Source organism: Leopardus geoffroyi, chromosome A3, assembly GCF_018350155.1.
Source record: "Leopardus geoffroyi isolate Oge1 chromosome A3, O.geoffroyi_Oge1_pat1.0, whole genome shotgun sequence".
Taxonomy (NCBI): domain Eukaryota; kingdom Metazoa; phylum Chordata; class Mammalia; order Carnivora; family Felidae; genus Leopardus; species Leopardus geoffroyi.
The window spans coordinates 63,741,610-63,758,729 of record NC_059336.1 but is presented as its reverse complement, the minus strand read 5'-3'; the positions used below and the strand labels follow the sequence as shown (position 1 = coordinate 63,758,729).

General features: G+C 35.6%; 1 protein-coding gene across 1 annotated transcript in view; it reads left to right on the top strand.

The window, feature by feature from the left end:
- LRPPRC (leucine rich pentatricopeptide repeat containing) overlaps window positions 1-17,120 on the top strand; it is a 106,605-nt gene that overhangs the window by 17,890 nt on the left and 71,595 nt on the right. Inside the window, exons 4-14 of the mRNA XM_045445886.1 lie at window positions 1,282-1,403; window positions 1,511-1,569; window positions 2,268-2,354; window positions 3,193-3,319; window positions 3,670-3,814; window positions 4,132-4,277; window positions 4,532-4,637; window positions 4,719-4,826; window positions 10,581-10,699; window positions 12,224-12,317; window positions 15,343-15,409. Of these exons, the coding sequence (XP_045301842.1) occupies window positions 1,282-1,403; window positions 1,511-1,569; window positions 2,268-2,354; window positions 3,193-3,319; window positions 3,670-3,814; window positions 4,132-4,277; window positions 4,532-4,637; window positions 4,719-4,826; window positions 10,581-10,699; window positions 12,224-12,317; window positions 15,343-15,409 (1,180 nt within the window). The remainder of the gene's footprint in view (window positions 1-1,281; window positions 1,404-1,510; window positions 1,570-2,267; window positions 2,355-3,192; window positions 3,320-3,669; window positions 3,815-4,131; window positions 4,278-4,531; window positions 4,638-4,718; window positions 4,827-10,580; window positions 10,700-12,223; window positions 12,318-15,342; window positions 15,410-17,120) is intronic.

Below are 17,120 nucleotides of genomic sequence, written 5' to 3'. Positions count from 1 at the left end.
ATAAAAGCAGCAGGAAAGTGAAAATAAAGAATTGACTTCAAAAAAACTAGAAATTTCTGTATGTCAGTAAGTCATGTGATTTAAAAATACATGTTGAACTGGGAGAAATTTTTGTGAAAAAGGATATACGTTCTTTCTTTCAGCCTTAGAGCCGCTTTTTAGCCAACCATTATTAGAGTTCAACTTGATGATTTTTTAGAAGTTTTCAGACGCCGTATGGTAACCTTGATGCACAGTCACATTGCAGATGTTGAATTGTACATGGTTCCCCTTAAGGCCTTATATAAAGTGTTACAATGGTTAACAGATTGGGCACTCAGGGCAGACCACCTACATTCAGATCTGTGGTCACTTACTAGCCATGTGGCCTTGGACAAGTGGAAGAGTCAGTTTTCCTCATGCATAAGATGGGGATAAGAGTACGTCTCAAAGCGTTGTGAAGACTAACAGAGCCTCTAGATGCAGAGCACTTAGCACAGTTTCTGAAACATAGCACAGTATGTACAAGTCTAGTAAGATAAAAGCAAATATTAATAGAATAAGTCCTGTTTGGTCTAGAATCTCAAACTGACTGACCAGAGGCCTGTGTTGCTACAGGCAGTTTAGATACAAAATTTAATTCATGCAAATTTAGTAAAACATTAGCATTAGATTGATAAGATGACCAAGATGTCATCAGTGGGTTGAGGAAGGCTGAATGGTTACCTTGATTGATGTGGCCTTAGGCAAGATAGGACCTGGAAGAAAACAGCTTTGGAATAGGGGTAATTAACAATAGCAGACTAGAAAGTGTAACTGGAAATGGAGCCTTCAAACAAACACTGAGTAGCCTGGTGAGTAAATAACCAGGTCTGCTAGTACAGTCCTCCCTGTATAGAACAACTGCAGTCACAGGCCGTCTTGGTGTGTCTGTTCTGTTGGGAAGGACTACTTTCTATCAAAAATGTTTGTCACTTTAAATACAGAGGTATTGTCAACATTTTCTAACAGGAAGGGATATTATGCTTCATAAGTAAGAAAATCTTTGTCACTTTACATCTTAACATCTGAATAAGCAGTTACTTGTGACTGTATAGTAATTCAGTTAATTACTGTCTTAAATGCTTAACTTGCTCTGTTCTGACAAGATTTCTATATAGATGGTCCTAAGTATGGGGTGAAATGCTGAAGTGACCATTTTACCCCTTTTGTTTGTTAAATTTAAGTATGCATATTTTAGTTGTGATAAAGAGTATGATTTTAGGTCCTTTTCTAAAAATTTGATTTAAATTTTATTTGTAGGTACTGTGTATGATGTAAGTCATTATAATGCTTTACTTAAAGTCTATCTTCAAAATGAATATAAATTTTCACCAACTGACTTCTTGGCAAAAATGGAGGAAGCAAACATTCAACCAAATCGAGTAGGTAGCTGCTATCATAAATGTTTATTGGTTATATCACTTTTTTTTTCAATCCCAGGAAAAAAATAGTATTTAAAAAAATATTAACTAGCCCGTTTCATTGACAGGTGACATACCAGAGGTTGATCGCAGCTTATTGTAATGTAGGAGATATTGAAGGTGCCAGGTATGGAGCTCTATAAATGTATGTTTAAGCAAACAAATTTGTTAAGTCCTGTAAACCTAGGATACGTTCATTTGTCTTTTTTTTCTTTTAAGCTTCTTCTTAGGGAAATTATTTCAGAAGGATTTTAATCTAGCAAATTTGGTAATATGACTTAGATAAAATATAAAATTGTGTAAGAGGAGAAAGATAAATGAGTATTGCTATTTTAATTAAAATTTTGGTTTACTGGAACAGAGGCTTAAAATTGCTGAGGTGTATAAAGTTGGCTTTAGTCCTTTTAAATTGATTATTTCCTAAAGGAAATGTTCTTAGCCATTTAAACTGTATTCATTTATAAAACTTGCAATATTCTATCTTGCTGATTCATATAAAATCAGTTGTGACGTTTATTTCTCTGTAAAATTTAGTACTACTTTTGGATGGCAGCTTTAGGAAATAAGGAATAAATTGAAATGTATACTTCATTTTTAATTGAATGGATTTTTATTAAACTTTATAGGCTTTTTAAAGGTTAATTAGTATAGAAGAAACAATCAAATTTTAAAAACTTACCTGCTGTTTTTACCAAGGGTAGTTCAAGATCTATAATTTGATATAATTGATATAATTTCAGGGAGTGAGATTTTGTGTTTGTATGTTGTAAAAAGTGGTTCTGATGTATATTTCCAAAAAGTATTTTCATTTCTCTTTTATTGCAGCAAGATTCTTGGATTTATGAAAACTAAGGACCTGCCAATCACGGAGGCAGTTTTCAGCGCTCTTGTTACAGGGCATGCAAGAGCCGGGTAATGTTCAACTTAAGGTTTTGTTCTCGAGCGAGGTTGGGAAATTATTGTAGGAAATTCTTAAACCATGTTTATGTAGCCCCTCAAAAATTTTGAGCGTGTGAAGTAGAACATGCAGTTTTTTAAGCACTTATTCTTAAATTTATCTGTTTCATAAAACTTTTATTTGAAAATAATTCAATTTTAAAAATTGGGCCTGATCCAAACTAGTTGACTTTTTGTTTGTTTGTTTTTAAATTTTTATTTATTTTTGACAGAGGGAGAGAGAGAGAGCATGCGTGGGGGAGGGGCAGAGAGAGAGGGAGACACAGAATCCGAAGCAGGCTCTAGGCTCCGAGCTGTCAGCACAGGCCCCAACGCGGGGCTCAAACTCACGGACTGTGAGATCATGACCTGAGCTGAAGTCGGACGCTCAACCGACTGAGCCACCCAGGCGCCCCTTGACTTTGTATTTTAACTGCCCTCTTGATGCTCTTGGAAAACAGTTTTATTTTTGAAGAATAATTTACTAAATGTTACTCTTCCCTAAAAAGGTAAATTTGAGTCATAGCACACTTGATGAAAGAGGGCACATTAATTTAAGGTCTATGTGATTATTATGCAGTTTGGTTTCTCTTTTGGAAAAGTTACCTGTAAAAATTGGGAACATTTATTATTTTTGTTGTTTCAGAAACCTATAGCTGGTTTCATGTGTATTTGCTCTTTTCTGATGTCCTTTGCTAAATGGTTTATAAGAGTTGTTAATTTTAATAAGTACAGGCTAATATATTTTAGAATGATAGTATTACATTTGCCAGTATTATAATAATCTGTTCTGTTTTCTTTGAATATCTTCCAGAGATATAGAGAATGCAGAAAATATTCTCACAGTGATGAGAGAGGCTGGAATTGAGCCTGGTCCAGACACATACTTAGCATTATTGAATGCATATGCTGAAAAGGGTGACATTGATCATGTTAAGCAGGTATGTCTTATGTCATGTAAATAATACTTTAAAACTATTGCATAAAAAAAAAATCATTTGTGTGAGCTTGTGTTATGTTTTGCATGAAGCAGAAAAGTGTAGCTTATATCTGTTTTTAAAGGTATTTCTTGTAGACATTAGTATTGATGGAGAATTTTTAAAGTTTGGTACCTTGGTGTTGATCTTAGTTATTGCTGAAATGTAATGTTTTCTGTTTTATAATATAAGCCCTAAACCTTTAGATGGTGTATGTTCCTAATTTTTTAAATTTTGGTATTTTAATTTATTTGGCTATAATTTAAAAATACTGGTTTCTAACTTGTTCTTCTAATTTCTGAAACTGTCTACAGACTCTGGAGAAGGTGAAGAAGTCTGATCTTTACCTTATGGACCGTGATTTATTGCAAATTATTTTTAGTTTCAGTAAAGCTGGGTATTCTCAATATGTCCCAGAAATTTTGGAAAAAATTACATATGAAAGAAGATATATTCCAGGTAGTTTTTAAAAATTTATTTTTATGATTTTTCTAAAAATCTGAATTACTATTCTTACATGATGGAAAGGGCATTCTCTGACGATAGGGGATTGTAGTACATGAACACAGGACTCTTAGAAGTCAGATTAATGAACTAAACAACTTGAGTTAATGAGCAGATGGGAATGTTTTGATTTGGAAGTGTTTCACTGTTATCTAGGGAGATATATCCTTTTGGCCTTTGTAGTTCATAAGTTTGTCTTTCAGAGTGGCTGCAGTGTAAAAATATTATTCAATTCAGTAACAGAATATGTCTTTCTTTTCTTTTCTTCCCAGATGCAATGAACCTCATTCTGCTTTTAGTCACTGAAAAATTGGAAGATACAGCATTCCAAATTTTATTAGCATGTCCTGTATCAAGGGAAGACAATCTGAATGACTTTGGCAGTTTCTTTTTACGACACTGTGTGACTATGAATACGGTATCCTGTCTGTTTTTACTTTATTGACAGTGTAATAGGCAGTGAAATAAGAGTCTTTAAAGTAGAAGAACATACTGTGAGATGAGACCAGTTACAAACATTATGAAAACTTTGTTTCTGTGTTATAAGTTTATCAGTTAGAAAGAGGATGAGAGGTTGAAATTTTTCATTCCAGGAGTGGTAGCATATCTGCAGAAGGTCAAATGGTAGGATATTTGGAGACCCAGCTGATGTGTGGTACCTTTTCCCCCTAGCCTGCAGAGAAGCTGAAAGATTACTGCAAGCAGTTAAAGGAATCCCAGATGCATACATCTCCTTTGCAGTTCACACTCCACTGCGCATTACAAGCCAATAAAACTGGTATGATAATCTCATCATTAAAACTGACATAAATAAGTTTTGCTGAAGTAGCTTTGTAATATTTTATGATATCTCTTTCAGATTTGGCAAAAGCTCTAATGAAGGCTCTGAAGGAAGAAGGTTTTCCTGTCAGAACTCATTATTTCTGGCCATTGCTAGCTGGACATCAGAAGGAGAAAAATGTTCAAGGTTAGGTTTTGCCTTTTACAGATTCATAATGGTCCAGAGATCCAGTGTAAGTTTCTGCACACATCTAGTTGAATTCTTTGGGAAGGCAAATTTCTCTCTGAGTAGTAGACCTTCTGAGAAAATAGAATTGATTGAAGTCAGAGTCAAGAATTGGGTAAGCATTTTTAAAAGCATAGTGGATTTCTTTCGTCTTAATTTCATTCTGACTTCGTCTCTGATCTTGATATTCAGACTTGTGAGTGTAGTTTTAAACAGTTTTTTATTTTTAAGTTTTTCAAAAAACTCCTTAGTTTTTGATTTTACATATACCGTTCAAAATTAATTTGTCTAGCCTTATTCAAGATAAAGTTATACATAATCAAGCCATTTTCTTTGTGGACCAGTCTCCTTAACTGAGCTGAGTTACAATAATAGGAAAGGCAGGAAAACTTTTATTGCAAAATGAGTGCTCATGACCTGACAGCCTGCTGATTGAAGGACAGAAATGTTCAATCTCTCAGGTTCTTAAGTACGCTTACGCATTTAGCATACTTTTTCCTTGTACACATGGGATACCTATAGGATATGAATAAGAATTGAACAAATATTAAATTTTAGAGTACAGTATCTAATTCTTTGGTTTGCATTATTGGTAATTCAGAAAGAGTAGTCTCATAAAAAGATGCTTTTAACAGAAGTACTTCCCCCTTGGGGAAACAAAAAATGGTCTTTTTCATTTTATCTCGCAGTATAATGTGCTTTAGAATGAGATGCAGAGTTGTTAGTATGACACTGGGTGACAAACAAAATGCACAAACAACAAAAAAAGTGCTTTTAGCAGACTTTCATATTGCAATTTTATTTTAAATATATAGTCGTCTTCTGGTCTAAAGGAAATAGTGAAACAAGTATTCCCTAATTGTTTCTGGCTATAAAAGTCTCAAAATCCTTTTTAGAAAAATCTTCATGAAAACAGTATGCTAGTTGATTAACTCTTTGCACATCCTCCAGTACTGAAAGCTCCCAAGAAGTAACCTTTAACACAGTATTTTTGAACCAGAGAAAATTTACATCATTCCATGAAAATCTTCGGGCATATTCATATTGTCCACCTCTACACAGATAAGAAAATACCCCTGTTGAAGTGTTTGTTTGTTCATCAGGAAAATTTGCTTTCTTCAACCATATCAGTGTGTCTAGACTTGAATTGGTTACCACACTTCAACAACTTAGTAAGCATAGAAGAATTCAGGTGATTTCTTTTGATAGTTGTAGCTCAAACTAGTAGAAAAATGGGCTTTATCTTGAATCCATCCTCTCTTAGAAGCTTATAATTTAGATCACAAAGGTGCCTTGTTGAAAGACTGCTTTATATTAACGAAGTAACTGAGAGCAGCAGAGAGATTTCCATGACTGACCTTGGGTTCCACACCTGGCTGTCAGTGCTGCTGGGCTTAGAACTGAGGATTTCTGTTCTATTTTAAACACTCTTTTTAAATATCATAGCACCTCCGTATTAGACATTTGTAAGTGTTATGCTGTGTTTATTTTATAAAAATTCTTAGCTATTAACTAAAAGTTAGATGCCAGTTTTTACATTAGGACATTTAAAAAAGTGGTATAAGTTTTTTAATCAGTGATGGTTTTATCTGCAAAAACCTAAAAGCTGAGAAAGGTAACTTGAGGTACAAGATACTGTCAGTTGTGTTACAGTTTTTAAAAACTAGTTTCTCCCTTTGTGAGAAATATAGTAAGGTATGTGTTCTCCAGTTGTCCTTCATGTGACAACAAAATGGCTATACATACTTTGTATGGTTTCTTCAGGGTCAGGTAAGAAGGTCACATTTTTATCAGTGCAATGAACTTGTTCTTGTCCAGGAAAATGTCCTATATAAACTGGTAGAAAGAACAGAAGAAAATAACAGCTATAGTGTTGGAAGATGTAGAGGAGCGTTTCATAAGGAATAGATAAAACCCTCCATGAAATCAAAGAAAGGTATTTAGAGATCAGATCAAACTGAAGCAAGAGTTTTCCACGATACTACGATCATTCATACTATTATTGAATTCCAGAATATTTCTGGCTGCCAGTTCAGCCATCACCAACCCCTAAGGAAGATTCTCACAGTGATTTCCTTATAGCTCATCTTACTAGTATCTTTCTCTGTGGCACAAATGGAAAAGTCACCACTTAGAATTTTAGCAAGTTGGCCTGAATGAGAGGGAATAACCCAAAATGATTGAGGATTTATATCCCTGAGTATATTTAGAAAACCGAAAAGTTAAGAGTATAGAAGGGATAAGATCTATAAGGAAGGGGCCATACAGAAGCTTGAATGCCAATTGAGTAAAGTTGGTTGAATAGAGAATACTTTTCAAGAAATAAGATATTGCCTCTGGTAGAGGGAGTGCCCTACATAAGAGTCAAAAATCGTGTGGAGTAAGTGGTCATAGTTTGTGGAAGTTGTTCAGATCAACCATTTATCTTTCCCAAAAGTATAAACTATTTTAATTCTACAAAGCTTTTTGAATGGAGGCTTTCCTCTGGATTCATAAACTTTGTCGTGACTATCTTTGAAAATTTTTTTTTTTTTTTTTTTTGAGAGAGAGAGAGAGCACGTGCACAAGTGGGGGAGGGACAGAGGGAAAGGGAGAGAGAATCTTAAGCAGGCTCCATGCCCAGCACGGAGCCCTGCTGAGGGCTCAGATCTCACAACTGTGAGATTGTGACCTGAGCCGAAATCAAGAGTTGGTGGCTCAACCGACTGAGCCATCAGGTGCTCCTTAAATATTTGTATTCGATTGCTTAGTCTTAGTTCGATTTTCTAAGTTCACAGAGGTTTGGAATCTATGTTTCCCTAGGTTAATATATGATTATTTTAATCTTTTTATTTAAAAGAAAAATACGAGGGGCACCTAGGTGGCTCAGTTGGTTAAGCATCTGACTTCGGCTCAGGTCATGATCTCATGGTTCGGTTCGTGGGTTCAAGCCCTGTGTTGGGCTTTGTGCTAGCAGCATGGAGACTGTTTGGGATTCTCACTGTCACCTCTCTCTCTCCCCAACTCGTGCTTTCTCTCTCTCTCTCAAAATAAATGAATAAATGTAGAAAAAAATTTTTAAAAAAAGATAAAAGTAAAAATAAGTAAAAGAGAGATAGGAAGGCACCTGCTTGGGATTCTCTCTTTCCTCCTCCCCCCCTGCTGTCCACTCTCTCTCAAAATACATAAATAAATATTTAAAAAATTAAAAAAATATATGAATTGTATTTTTTAGGAGGAGGTAAGTGGGTATGTGAGATCAATCATGTTTTTTTCTCCTTATTGATAAGTTTTTCTGTCCTCCCATCAGACTGTAGTTATTGAAGTGAATATCTTTGTATCTTCCCTCAGAATGCCTAAGGGAGTGACTGAACTTAACTGATCAGGCAGGTGTGGACCTGGGTTTTCTTTTAAAAAAAAATTTTTTTTTTAATGTTTATTTATTTTTGAGACAGAGCATGAACGGGGGAGGGTCAGAGAGAGAGGGAGACACAGAATCTGAAACAGGCTCCAGGCTCTGAGCTGTCAGCACAGAGCCCGACGCGGGGCTCGAACTCACAGACCGCGAGATCATGACCTGAGCTGAAGTCGGACGCTTAACCGACTGAGCCACCCAGGTGTCCCTGGACCTGGGTTTTCTTAAACCAACTTTAATTTCAGTTAGAAAAATACATGTTAAAAAATGCTGTCATCACACATCCTCTAAATGAGCAGAATACACTCCTCCCCCTAATGGACCTTTTGGAAGAACAATGAGTTAAGAGAATAAAATGTCTTTGGATCCTAGATATCAGAGTGAAGTGTTTTGTACAGAAATAAGAATCTTCTGTTTACATTCACTTTGTTGGTCTATTTTCAGACATCAGAAAATCAAATATATAGTTACATTATTCTGCATTTACTCTGTGTATCGCTAAGAAAATTTAAAAAATTACTAGGGTATTTTAAGACAGCTAAAAAAATGAAATCATTATTGTTACTAGTAACATTTATTTAGTATTTTTAGGGTTTCACACATTTTTTCCTTTAATTTAAATGACCACCTTGAGAGCTAAGTGGAAAGTTTTATTATCATCATTCTTATAGACGAAGAACTGCTAAAAATCAGTTTTTGGTGACAGAGCAAGGACTTGATCCCACGTTCTTCTGATTCCAGGATAAAGTGTAGGTTTTTGCAGTTTTGTGGTGTTACGAGCACCTGCCAGCAATTAGGAAACTTTTTTTTTTTAATGTTTATTTATTTATTTTGAGAGAGAGAGGGCATGCGACCTGGAGAGGGACAGAGAGAGAGGGGGAGAGAGAATCCCAAACAGGTTCTGTACTGTCAGCGCAGAGCCTGACATGGGGCATGAACTGACGGACTGCGAGATCATGACCTGAGCTGAAATTGGACGCTCAACCGACTGAGCCACCCAGGCGCCCCTGTAGAAATGTAATTTTTCTGTAGATGATGTGATAGGGCAAACACAGGGATCTTTAGGGGAAGTTTTAATGGGAAAGTAATGAAACTAAAGAAAATAAGTTTTAAAGGGTCCTTTTATTAAACTGTGTGTCAAGTTAGGTGACACCTGAGTAGTTTGGTAATTTTCCAGATTAATTGGTCTTGTATAAAGAAATCAGTTTGGGGGCGCCTGAGTGGCTCAGTTGGTTAAGTGTCTGACTTCCGCTCAGGTCATTATCTCACGGTTTATGAGTTTAAGCCCCACGTTGGGCTCTGGGCTGACAGCTCAGAGCCTGGAGCCTGCTTCAGATTCTGTGTCTCCCTCCGTCTGCCCCTCTGCTGCTTACACTCTGTCTCTCGCATTATCTGAAAAATAAATAAACATTAAAATATAAATTTAAAAAAAGGAATCCGTGTGCACTATTTGAACCTAACTATAGCTTTGGAAAACATGCAGTGACTTTTAAGACGTTAATAAAAGATTTTTTTGTAAGTGGGAGAAGGGAGAAACAATCTTGTAGATTTTTATTTTTAACTATATCGAGATAATAATTTCTTAGAATCTGTTGTTCCTTATTCCTTTTTACTCCTATAAAATAGGAAATCGGAAGTTAAGGGGTGCCTGGGTGGTTCAATTGGTTGAGTGTCTGACTCTTGATCTCAGCTCAGGTCATGATCTCCTGTTTCGTGAGTTCAAGCCCCACATTGGGTTCTGAGCTGACAGCTTGGACCCTGCTTAGAATTCTCTCTCTGCCCCTACCCCACTCATGCTCGCTTGCTCACTCGCTCTCTCTCTCTCTCTCTCAAGAATAATAAATAAAAACTTAAAAAAATTTTTTTAAAGTTAACAGTTAGGGAATTTTTAATATAAGGGCTTGAGAGAACACTTTTGTCCTTGACAGATCCCCTCGCCCTGTGCCCCGCTCATCCCTTCCCTCTGCAGTGTTTATTCTGGTCAAGTTTTATTGTGTTGATCCATCACTGCTGTGTAATAGCAATGCTATTTTATGATCTGTGTTCATTTGTATAATACCAGAAGTATTAGGCTTATTTTTCAATTGTTTTAAATTTTCTTACAGTTATAATTTGTGGGATATTCCCTTAGTACTTGCCACTGGATTAATAGATTTGTCATCGTATTTCCCACTTCTTTTGCTTTTCTGCTTTCTCTTTTTAGACAAAATGAGTATTCTTTCATACATTATGATTCAGAAAGTAAATAAACTGAACTTTCTGATCTTTTGTTAATTTGTTCCAAGTATTTCATTTCTGTGCTTCTAAATTTTATCTTATAGGTATAATTGAAGTTCTCAAAGCAATGAATGAAGTGGGAGTAAATCCTGATCAGGAGACCTATATAAATTACGTGTTTCCATCCTTTGATAGCGTGAGGTCAGTTCGTGGGGTTTTGCAGGTGAGTACAAGTAAGTGTGGTTTTAATTTCATAATTGAAGAGATTTCTTTCCTCCCTAATTGTTTAGTAGTAACCCCCAAAAAAGAAAAGTCATTAAGCTTAGTACTAAAAACGGTCATTGTCTGTATACAATTTTCTAAAAGCTTTGTAAAAACACCAGTTAGTGTAACATCTGTAGTGGTTAAACTTAAAAAACTTGAAAAGGTAAAACACCAATTTTCTTGTGTGTTAAAAGGCAATATGTCAATATCAAGAAAAATGTAAATAAAACATTTAGATGCTCCTTAATCCTGCTTTACAGTGTAACTACAAGTTTTCAGTTTTTGACCATTACTTTTCACTTGTATATGAATTTTCATAATACAGTCTTAGTATACTTACCATACATAGTACACTTATTCTTTTTTTAAAATAATCTTTTGTTTGACTGCAAAGCATTATTTTCCTACCCAGTAATTCCTGTTCCCATCACAAGAGGCAAGGCATTTATGAAGGGGCAAATGAAGTAATTGACTTGGATAGTGCATTGGATCAGCAAGGGCTGTACTTTGCGTTTTCAGAACAAAGTGGTCTGCAGTTAGGAACAGTATGGCAGAGCACCAGCCACCTTAATAAGAAATACTTTGTTTAGAAGGTCTGTTTCCTAGGTGGTTATTCCCATAATGCCTAGATTTTTCTAATAATTTTAGTGTTCTTTTCTTTCTTTGAAATAATTACATAACTACAGTCCTTTTAAAGGCAGAGTTTATATCTTAAGTGTCTTTACCTCTCTTCCCTGAGTATTTAGCAGAGTATTTTGAGCCTGTGGTATACATATTTTACTGTTAAAAAATTTATATTTAAAAATTCATTTCCCCACAGGGTCTTACTTCCCCAACCTACTTTTTTCACTTGGCACTTTCTATTCCAGTGTGTAATTCCAACAGTTATTTTTTTATGCTTGAGTGCTGTTTTATTGTATGGATATACCTTAATTTATTTCTAGTTATTGCTTATTATTGATTAGGTTGCTTTCAATATTGTGCTAGTATACAGTGAGTCAGTAAATGTATTGGAGTTGAATTTTGGCTCAGATATTAAATTATTAAACAAATGATGGCATTGGGCCACACATGATTAACCATTCGGTGTTAAATTGGTTTAACACCATTTGGTGTTAAATTGTTTAACACCATTTGGTGTTAAATCCAAGTGCATTGAATTTTTATTTTGTTATGAATGAGAGAATTGGTCTCATGCCTTCAATAATAAATTCTTTCTAGAAGGAAGGCATCCTAAGGGTAACACATATTTGAATTTGAAGATTAGGTATTTAATTTGGAATGTTGAAACTCTATCTCATAGTTTTTGTTAAAGTTCATTTATTCAGTTTACGTATTGTTCTAGAAAATGATTGTTTTGGGTGAAGGATCATCAAAGAATGTGTTGATATAAAGAAATGGGAAAACAGGAAATTTGAATGGCATATCCACATATTTATAGCTGAGGCATGTTATCATTGAAATAAATATGCTTTATCCCTAGGAAAATGGATGTCTACCTGAAAATAATGTATTTTCACAAGCTGAATTCAGAAGTGAAGCAGTTACTGGGAATTTATCCTATGTTTTATCATTTTGTAAGTATGCAACATTAGCTGTAAACTTGACAGGTATTGATTTCAGTTACTATTGAGGGCATATAGGGTAGTTCATGCCCTTGATACGTACCTCAGGGAAGGTCAAGGTAACTTTCTGTGTTTTTTTAATATGTTTTGCTTAGCGAGATTGATAAGACAGTTTATGAGTTTAACTTACGGACAATTTGGAAGTAATTTTAAAGTTAAAAGAACCTTGGAGATTATTTGGTAGTAGGTTAGGACCCAGAAGACTTGGTTCTATTTATAATTAAGCCACTGATTATGGGACCTGGAACAGTCCTTTTGCTTCAATTTCTTGAAATGGGGATAGTGTTACTTCTCTGCCTTGTGCAAGTCAGTGTGAAAATCATAGGAGATATTGTTTCTGAAAGTGTTTTCTAAACTGATGCATATTATAGCCACTGTTCCATGAAGCCCATCTCCTAGTCCTCATTAACCAAAATATAGCAGATGTTTACTAAACACTCAACAAATCCTATGGTGCTTTACAGTGTTCATCGCATGTTAATAAAATTACCTGCATTGATGGATGAAGAAAGGCAGAGATGTTAAATGATTTGGTCAAAGTTAGTGATTGAGCCGGAACCAAGATTGTCTCATTTGACCTGGTTCTTTCACCCTACCCACATTTTGATGAATAAGACATTTCTTACAGTTTTCATTTTTGAACTTATCTATGACATTACTTGACCATTTTTCTAATCCTGTGAAAAAGATGCTGTTTAAAAAGAAAACGCACAAACATCAGTTTCTATACTCCTAAAATGTTAGAAGTCCATCTTGGATTAATGTGTACCCAGACTGCATAGGTGGAAACATTGTAAAAACCATATTACTGGTATTGAAAATAGTTCATCATAATATCATAAGGGAAAGGCAAGGTGTTCAGTATGAAGAATGGTGACTCCTGGAGGTGTAGTTATTTGAGTTTAAGGTTGGGTGTTAATGCTAGCTGCTATCTGAGGGTATTGATTTTGCTTTCTACTCAGTATAATATAAAAATTTGCCTTCCTCACAGGTCAAAAACAGAAGCGTTAGCAGAGGAATCTGGGTGCACGAGGTGTATACACGAGAGCTGCCTTTTCCCTGTAGCATCCATTCCGCTTTGTTGTCAGCCACCTGATTTTAAGACTTCTTTGTTGCTAAGGAAACTAGATGCTTTTTGTTGGCAGCTTTCATCTTGCTAAGATGTTTCTGGTCACTTTTTAATGAATAAAAACTTGACAATATTCTGTAAAATACTAGTGTGAATAGTATAAAAATAACGTTTCAAGAGGCTATTAAATTTGAAAAAGAAAAATTCTAGGAACTTAAGAAGTACTTCAGGCCACTCCTGTCAGTGCCCTCCCCTCCCTGCTTTGATTTACAGGTCTTTGAAAAGCAGTTAGTTCTATAATTGCTGGTATTCCCTGTAGGCAGCTCTGAGGTAGGCACTTTTCGTTACTACATCAAAAGGAATAGCAAGTAGTAGAGAAGAATAAGTGGCTTGTCTTGATCCACTTTGTGTAGTAGTAGGAAACATTTCCCCACTTGTGTTTGTAGGCGTGGAAAATTAATTTCATCAAGCAGTTTTATTAAAGGTTGCTGAAAAGCATGTAGTTATGTCCACTTTAAAACTTCCTTGAGTGACTAAATGCTGGTCATTTAAAAAATGATTTTCAGATTTTTTAGTTCTGTGTAAAACCATTGAGAAACTTATATTCCCTGTTGAAGGATATAACAGTTGATCTAAAATAGTTTTCTTATGTGTGTGAGTTAAATTTTAATTCATGATTAGGAGAGATGGGCAAATACTCTTAAAATCTTATGTGACTTTCCCATGAGTTGTGTTTTTGTTTTTAAGTTAACCAGGTATCTTAATCTTCACTAAACTGTATTTATTAATTCTGTTTTCAGAATTTACCTCGACTATGAGCTCCTCTCTAATTCTGTCCATCTTGGATCATTCAGTAGTCACATTATGTATGAAAAGATTAAATCAGTTACTTGCAACATGGCACCATTTTAATACAGTGGCAGGGAAAAATAAATTCAGGAGTTACCTACTTTGATTTCCTCCCTTGCTAGTAAGGGTTATGTGAAGAATCAGGCCTTATGTGGTAAGGCAATCAGGCTTACGATGTCATCATTGAAACATACAAAGTTGTAAATTGTTAAATGATAAAATGAATAATAGAACAAGCAAATACTTAGAAAAGTGGAAGGTGAATATAAATCAGTTATCTAACAGAGGTGAAGACTTATTATGACTTTAGGCTGTCACTCTTACGTGTATGAGGTTATTGATCATAGTGGAAAATGGAATGACAAAGTGTAAGTGGTTCTACAGAACCCAGTGCTACTCTGAGAAAAGAACTTTTCTCCTTACATTTTTTTTAATGTTTATTTTTGAGAGCAAGCGTGCGCGAGACGGACAGAGTCAGAATTTGAGCAGGGAACAGGCAGAGAGAGAGAGAGAGGGAGGGAGACACAGAATCTGAAGCAGGCTCCAGGCTCTGATCTGTTAGCACAGAGCCTGACACGGGGCTCAAACCCACGAACCGTGAGATCATGACCTGAACCGAAGTCAGACGCTTAACCAACTGAGCCACCCAAGTGCCCCAGAACTTTTCTCCTTTAAAGGACAGAAGTCCTATGGTTAGTTACAGTTTCTTCCTTTGTAGGGCCACATTGTCTAGTAATGTACAGTTTTGGCATGCGTACCAGACTGACTGTCAGTGTGCTGGTAGATTACTTATTACCATTTATACCAAAAAAACACAAATTCATTAGTTGTATATATTCATGAACATGGAATCAAAATGTTTTTAAAGGATGGCTTATGTTGTAGGTATATATTACTGCATTATCTAATTAATTTTGTATCAGAACATTTCCATTTTAAAAACAATTTCCAAAATGAAAATGAAAAAGTATTGCTATAAATGTGTTTCCAAATAAGGTGATAATTTTTAAGTTTTTTGGGTTTGGTCTGGGATTTAATGGTGATCACTTTCTTTTGCAGTGGAATCGAATACATTGCCTTTCTCATTTGCTTCTTTGAGAGGCAGCCTAATTCTAGGCTTTAGGAGGTAAGATGATTGCCTTACATAATGTTCTATGCCTGATTGCTCCTGTTTTTTTGACCTGCTGTGTAAGGAAACATACAGATATTCTTGTCTTCCAAATCTTTCCATTCACTAGTTACCTGAAATAACCTTACCTGTTTTCTTCTTCCTGTTAAGTAGTTGACTTGAGTGCAGGCAGTCTTTTATATCATCTTTTCCAAGAAATACACACAGATTTTGGTACAGGTCTTGTATCAGAGAAGAAAGCACTGTTTGAAAATGGCAGGTTGGAGTTCCAAAGTTGTACGTATGTTTGAATGGTACTTTGAATATTTAATTACAAGATGACTTTAGTGAGGATAATACTACGGCCTTCCTCTGTGTGCTCAGGGGATGTTAATGACCTTTTTCCTTCTTAGTGTTGTTATTTTCAAAATAATTCAAACATAATGAGTTGAAAGAATAGTAGAGGAAACATCCACATACCCTTTATGTAGAGTCACCATTTTTGGTATTTTGCTATATTTGCTTTCTCAAACATATATGTACACACAAGCACATATGTATATATGCTTTTTCCATTTTTGCTGAACCACTTGAAGTTGTAGACATCGTGATTCTGGATCCTTCAGCTTTTTTCTCTTTAAGAACAAGGTCATCATCGTGGGGCACCTGGGTGGCTCAGTCAGTTAAGTGTCTGACTTCGGCTCCGGTCACGATCTTGCGGTCTGTGGGTTCGAACCCGATGTCGGGCTCTGTGCTGACAGCTCAGAGCCTGGACCCTGCTTTGGATCGTGTGTCTCTCTCTCTCTCTGTCCCTCTGCTGCTCACACTCTGTCTGTCTTTCTCTCAAAAATAAATAAATGTTGAAAAAAATTAAAAAAAAAAATAAGGTCATCATCTATATAATCACAATACCGATATCACTTCTAAAATTTAATAATATTATAATATCATCTAGTATACATAGTTCATGTTTAGATTGTCCCTAGTTCTAAATATTTCTTTCATAGCTATTTTACTTTTTGACTGAGGATTCAGTAAGTGCATGCATTGCATTGGTTGCTGCCTTTTTATATTCTCTTAATCCAGAACAATTCCCCTACCTTCTTTTTGTCTTTATGACATTAACTTTTTTGAAGGGTCCCCGGCTACTTGATCTGTAGAATGTCCCTCCCACATTTTGTATTCATCCAGTTTCTTTCTCATAATCAGACTCAGGTTGAATATTTTTAGCAAGAATACTTGATAGGTGATGGCATTTCTTATTGCAGCAAGAGATACAATGTTGGTGCCATCAGCTGAGTTTGATCACTTGGTTATGGTGATGGCCGCCATGTCTCTCTTGCAAAGGAACCTCACTCCCTTTGTGATTAGTGAGAAGTCTGTGGGATGATACTTTGAGACAGTGGGTCTATCCTCTTTCACAGAACCTTTCATTCAGTGTTTTTTAGCAGTCGTTGGTAATCCTTGTTGAATCAGTTGTTCACAGTGGTAATTACAAAAGGACAGGTTTCTAATTTTGTTTTCTAATTTCTAATTTCTGATACTAATCTCATAATTTTTAGCCTGTTTCATTGGTGGGAACACTAGGGTTTTTTGTAGACCTCTCCAGCACCTCCCTTGCAGGCCAGGAGAGGTAGAACAGGTTGGTGGGATTCTGTGTTGCTACCATTTCCAGTGTGGTTCCACTCTTCTCAGTCATAGTTTTGAATTAGGTTAAAACACAAACCAA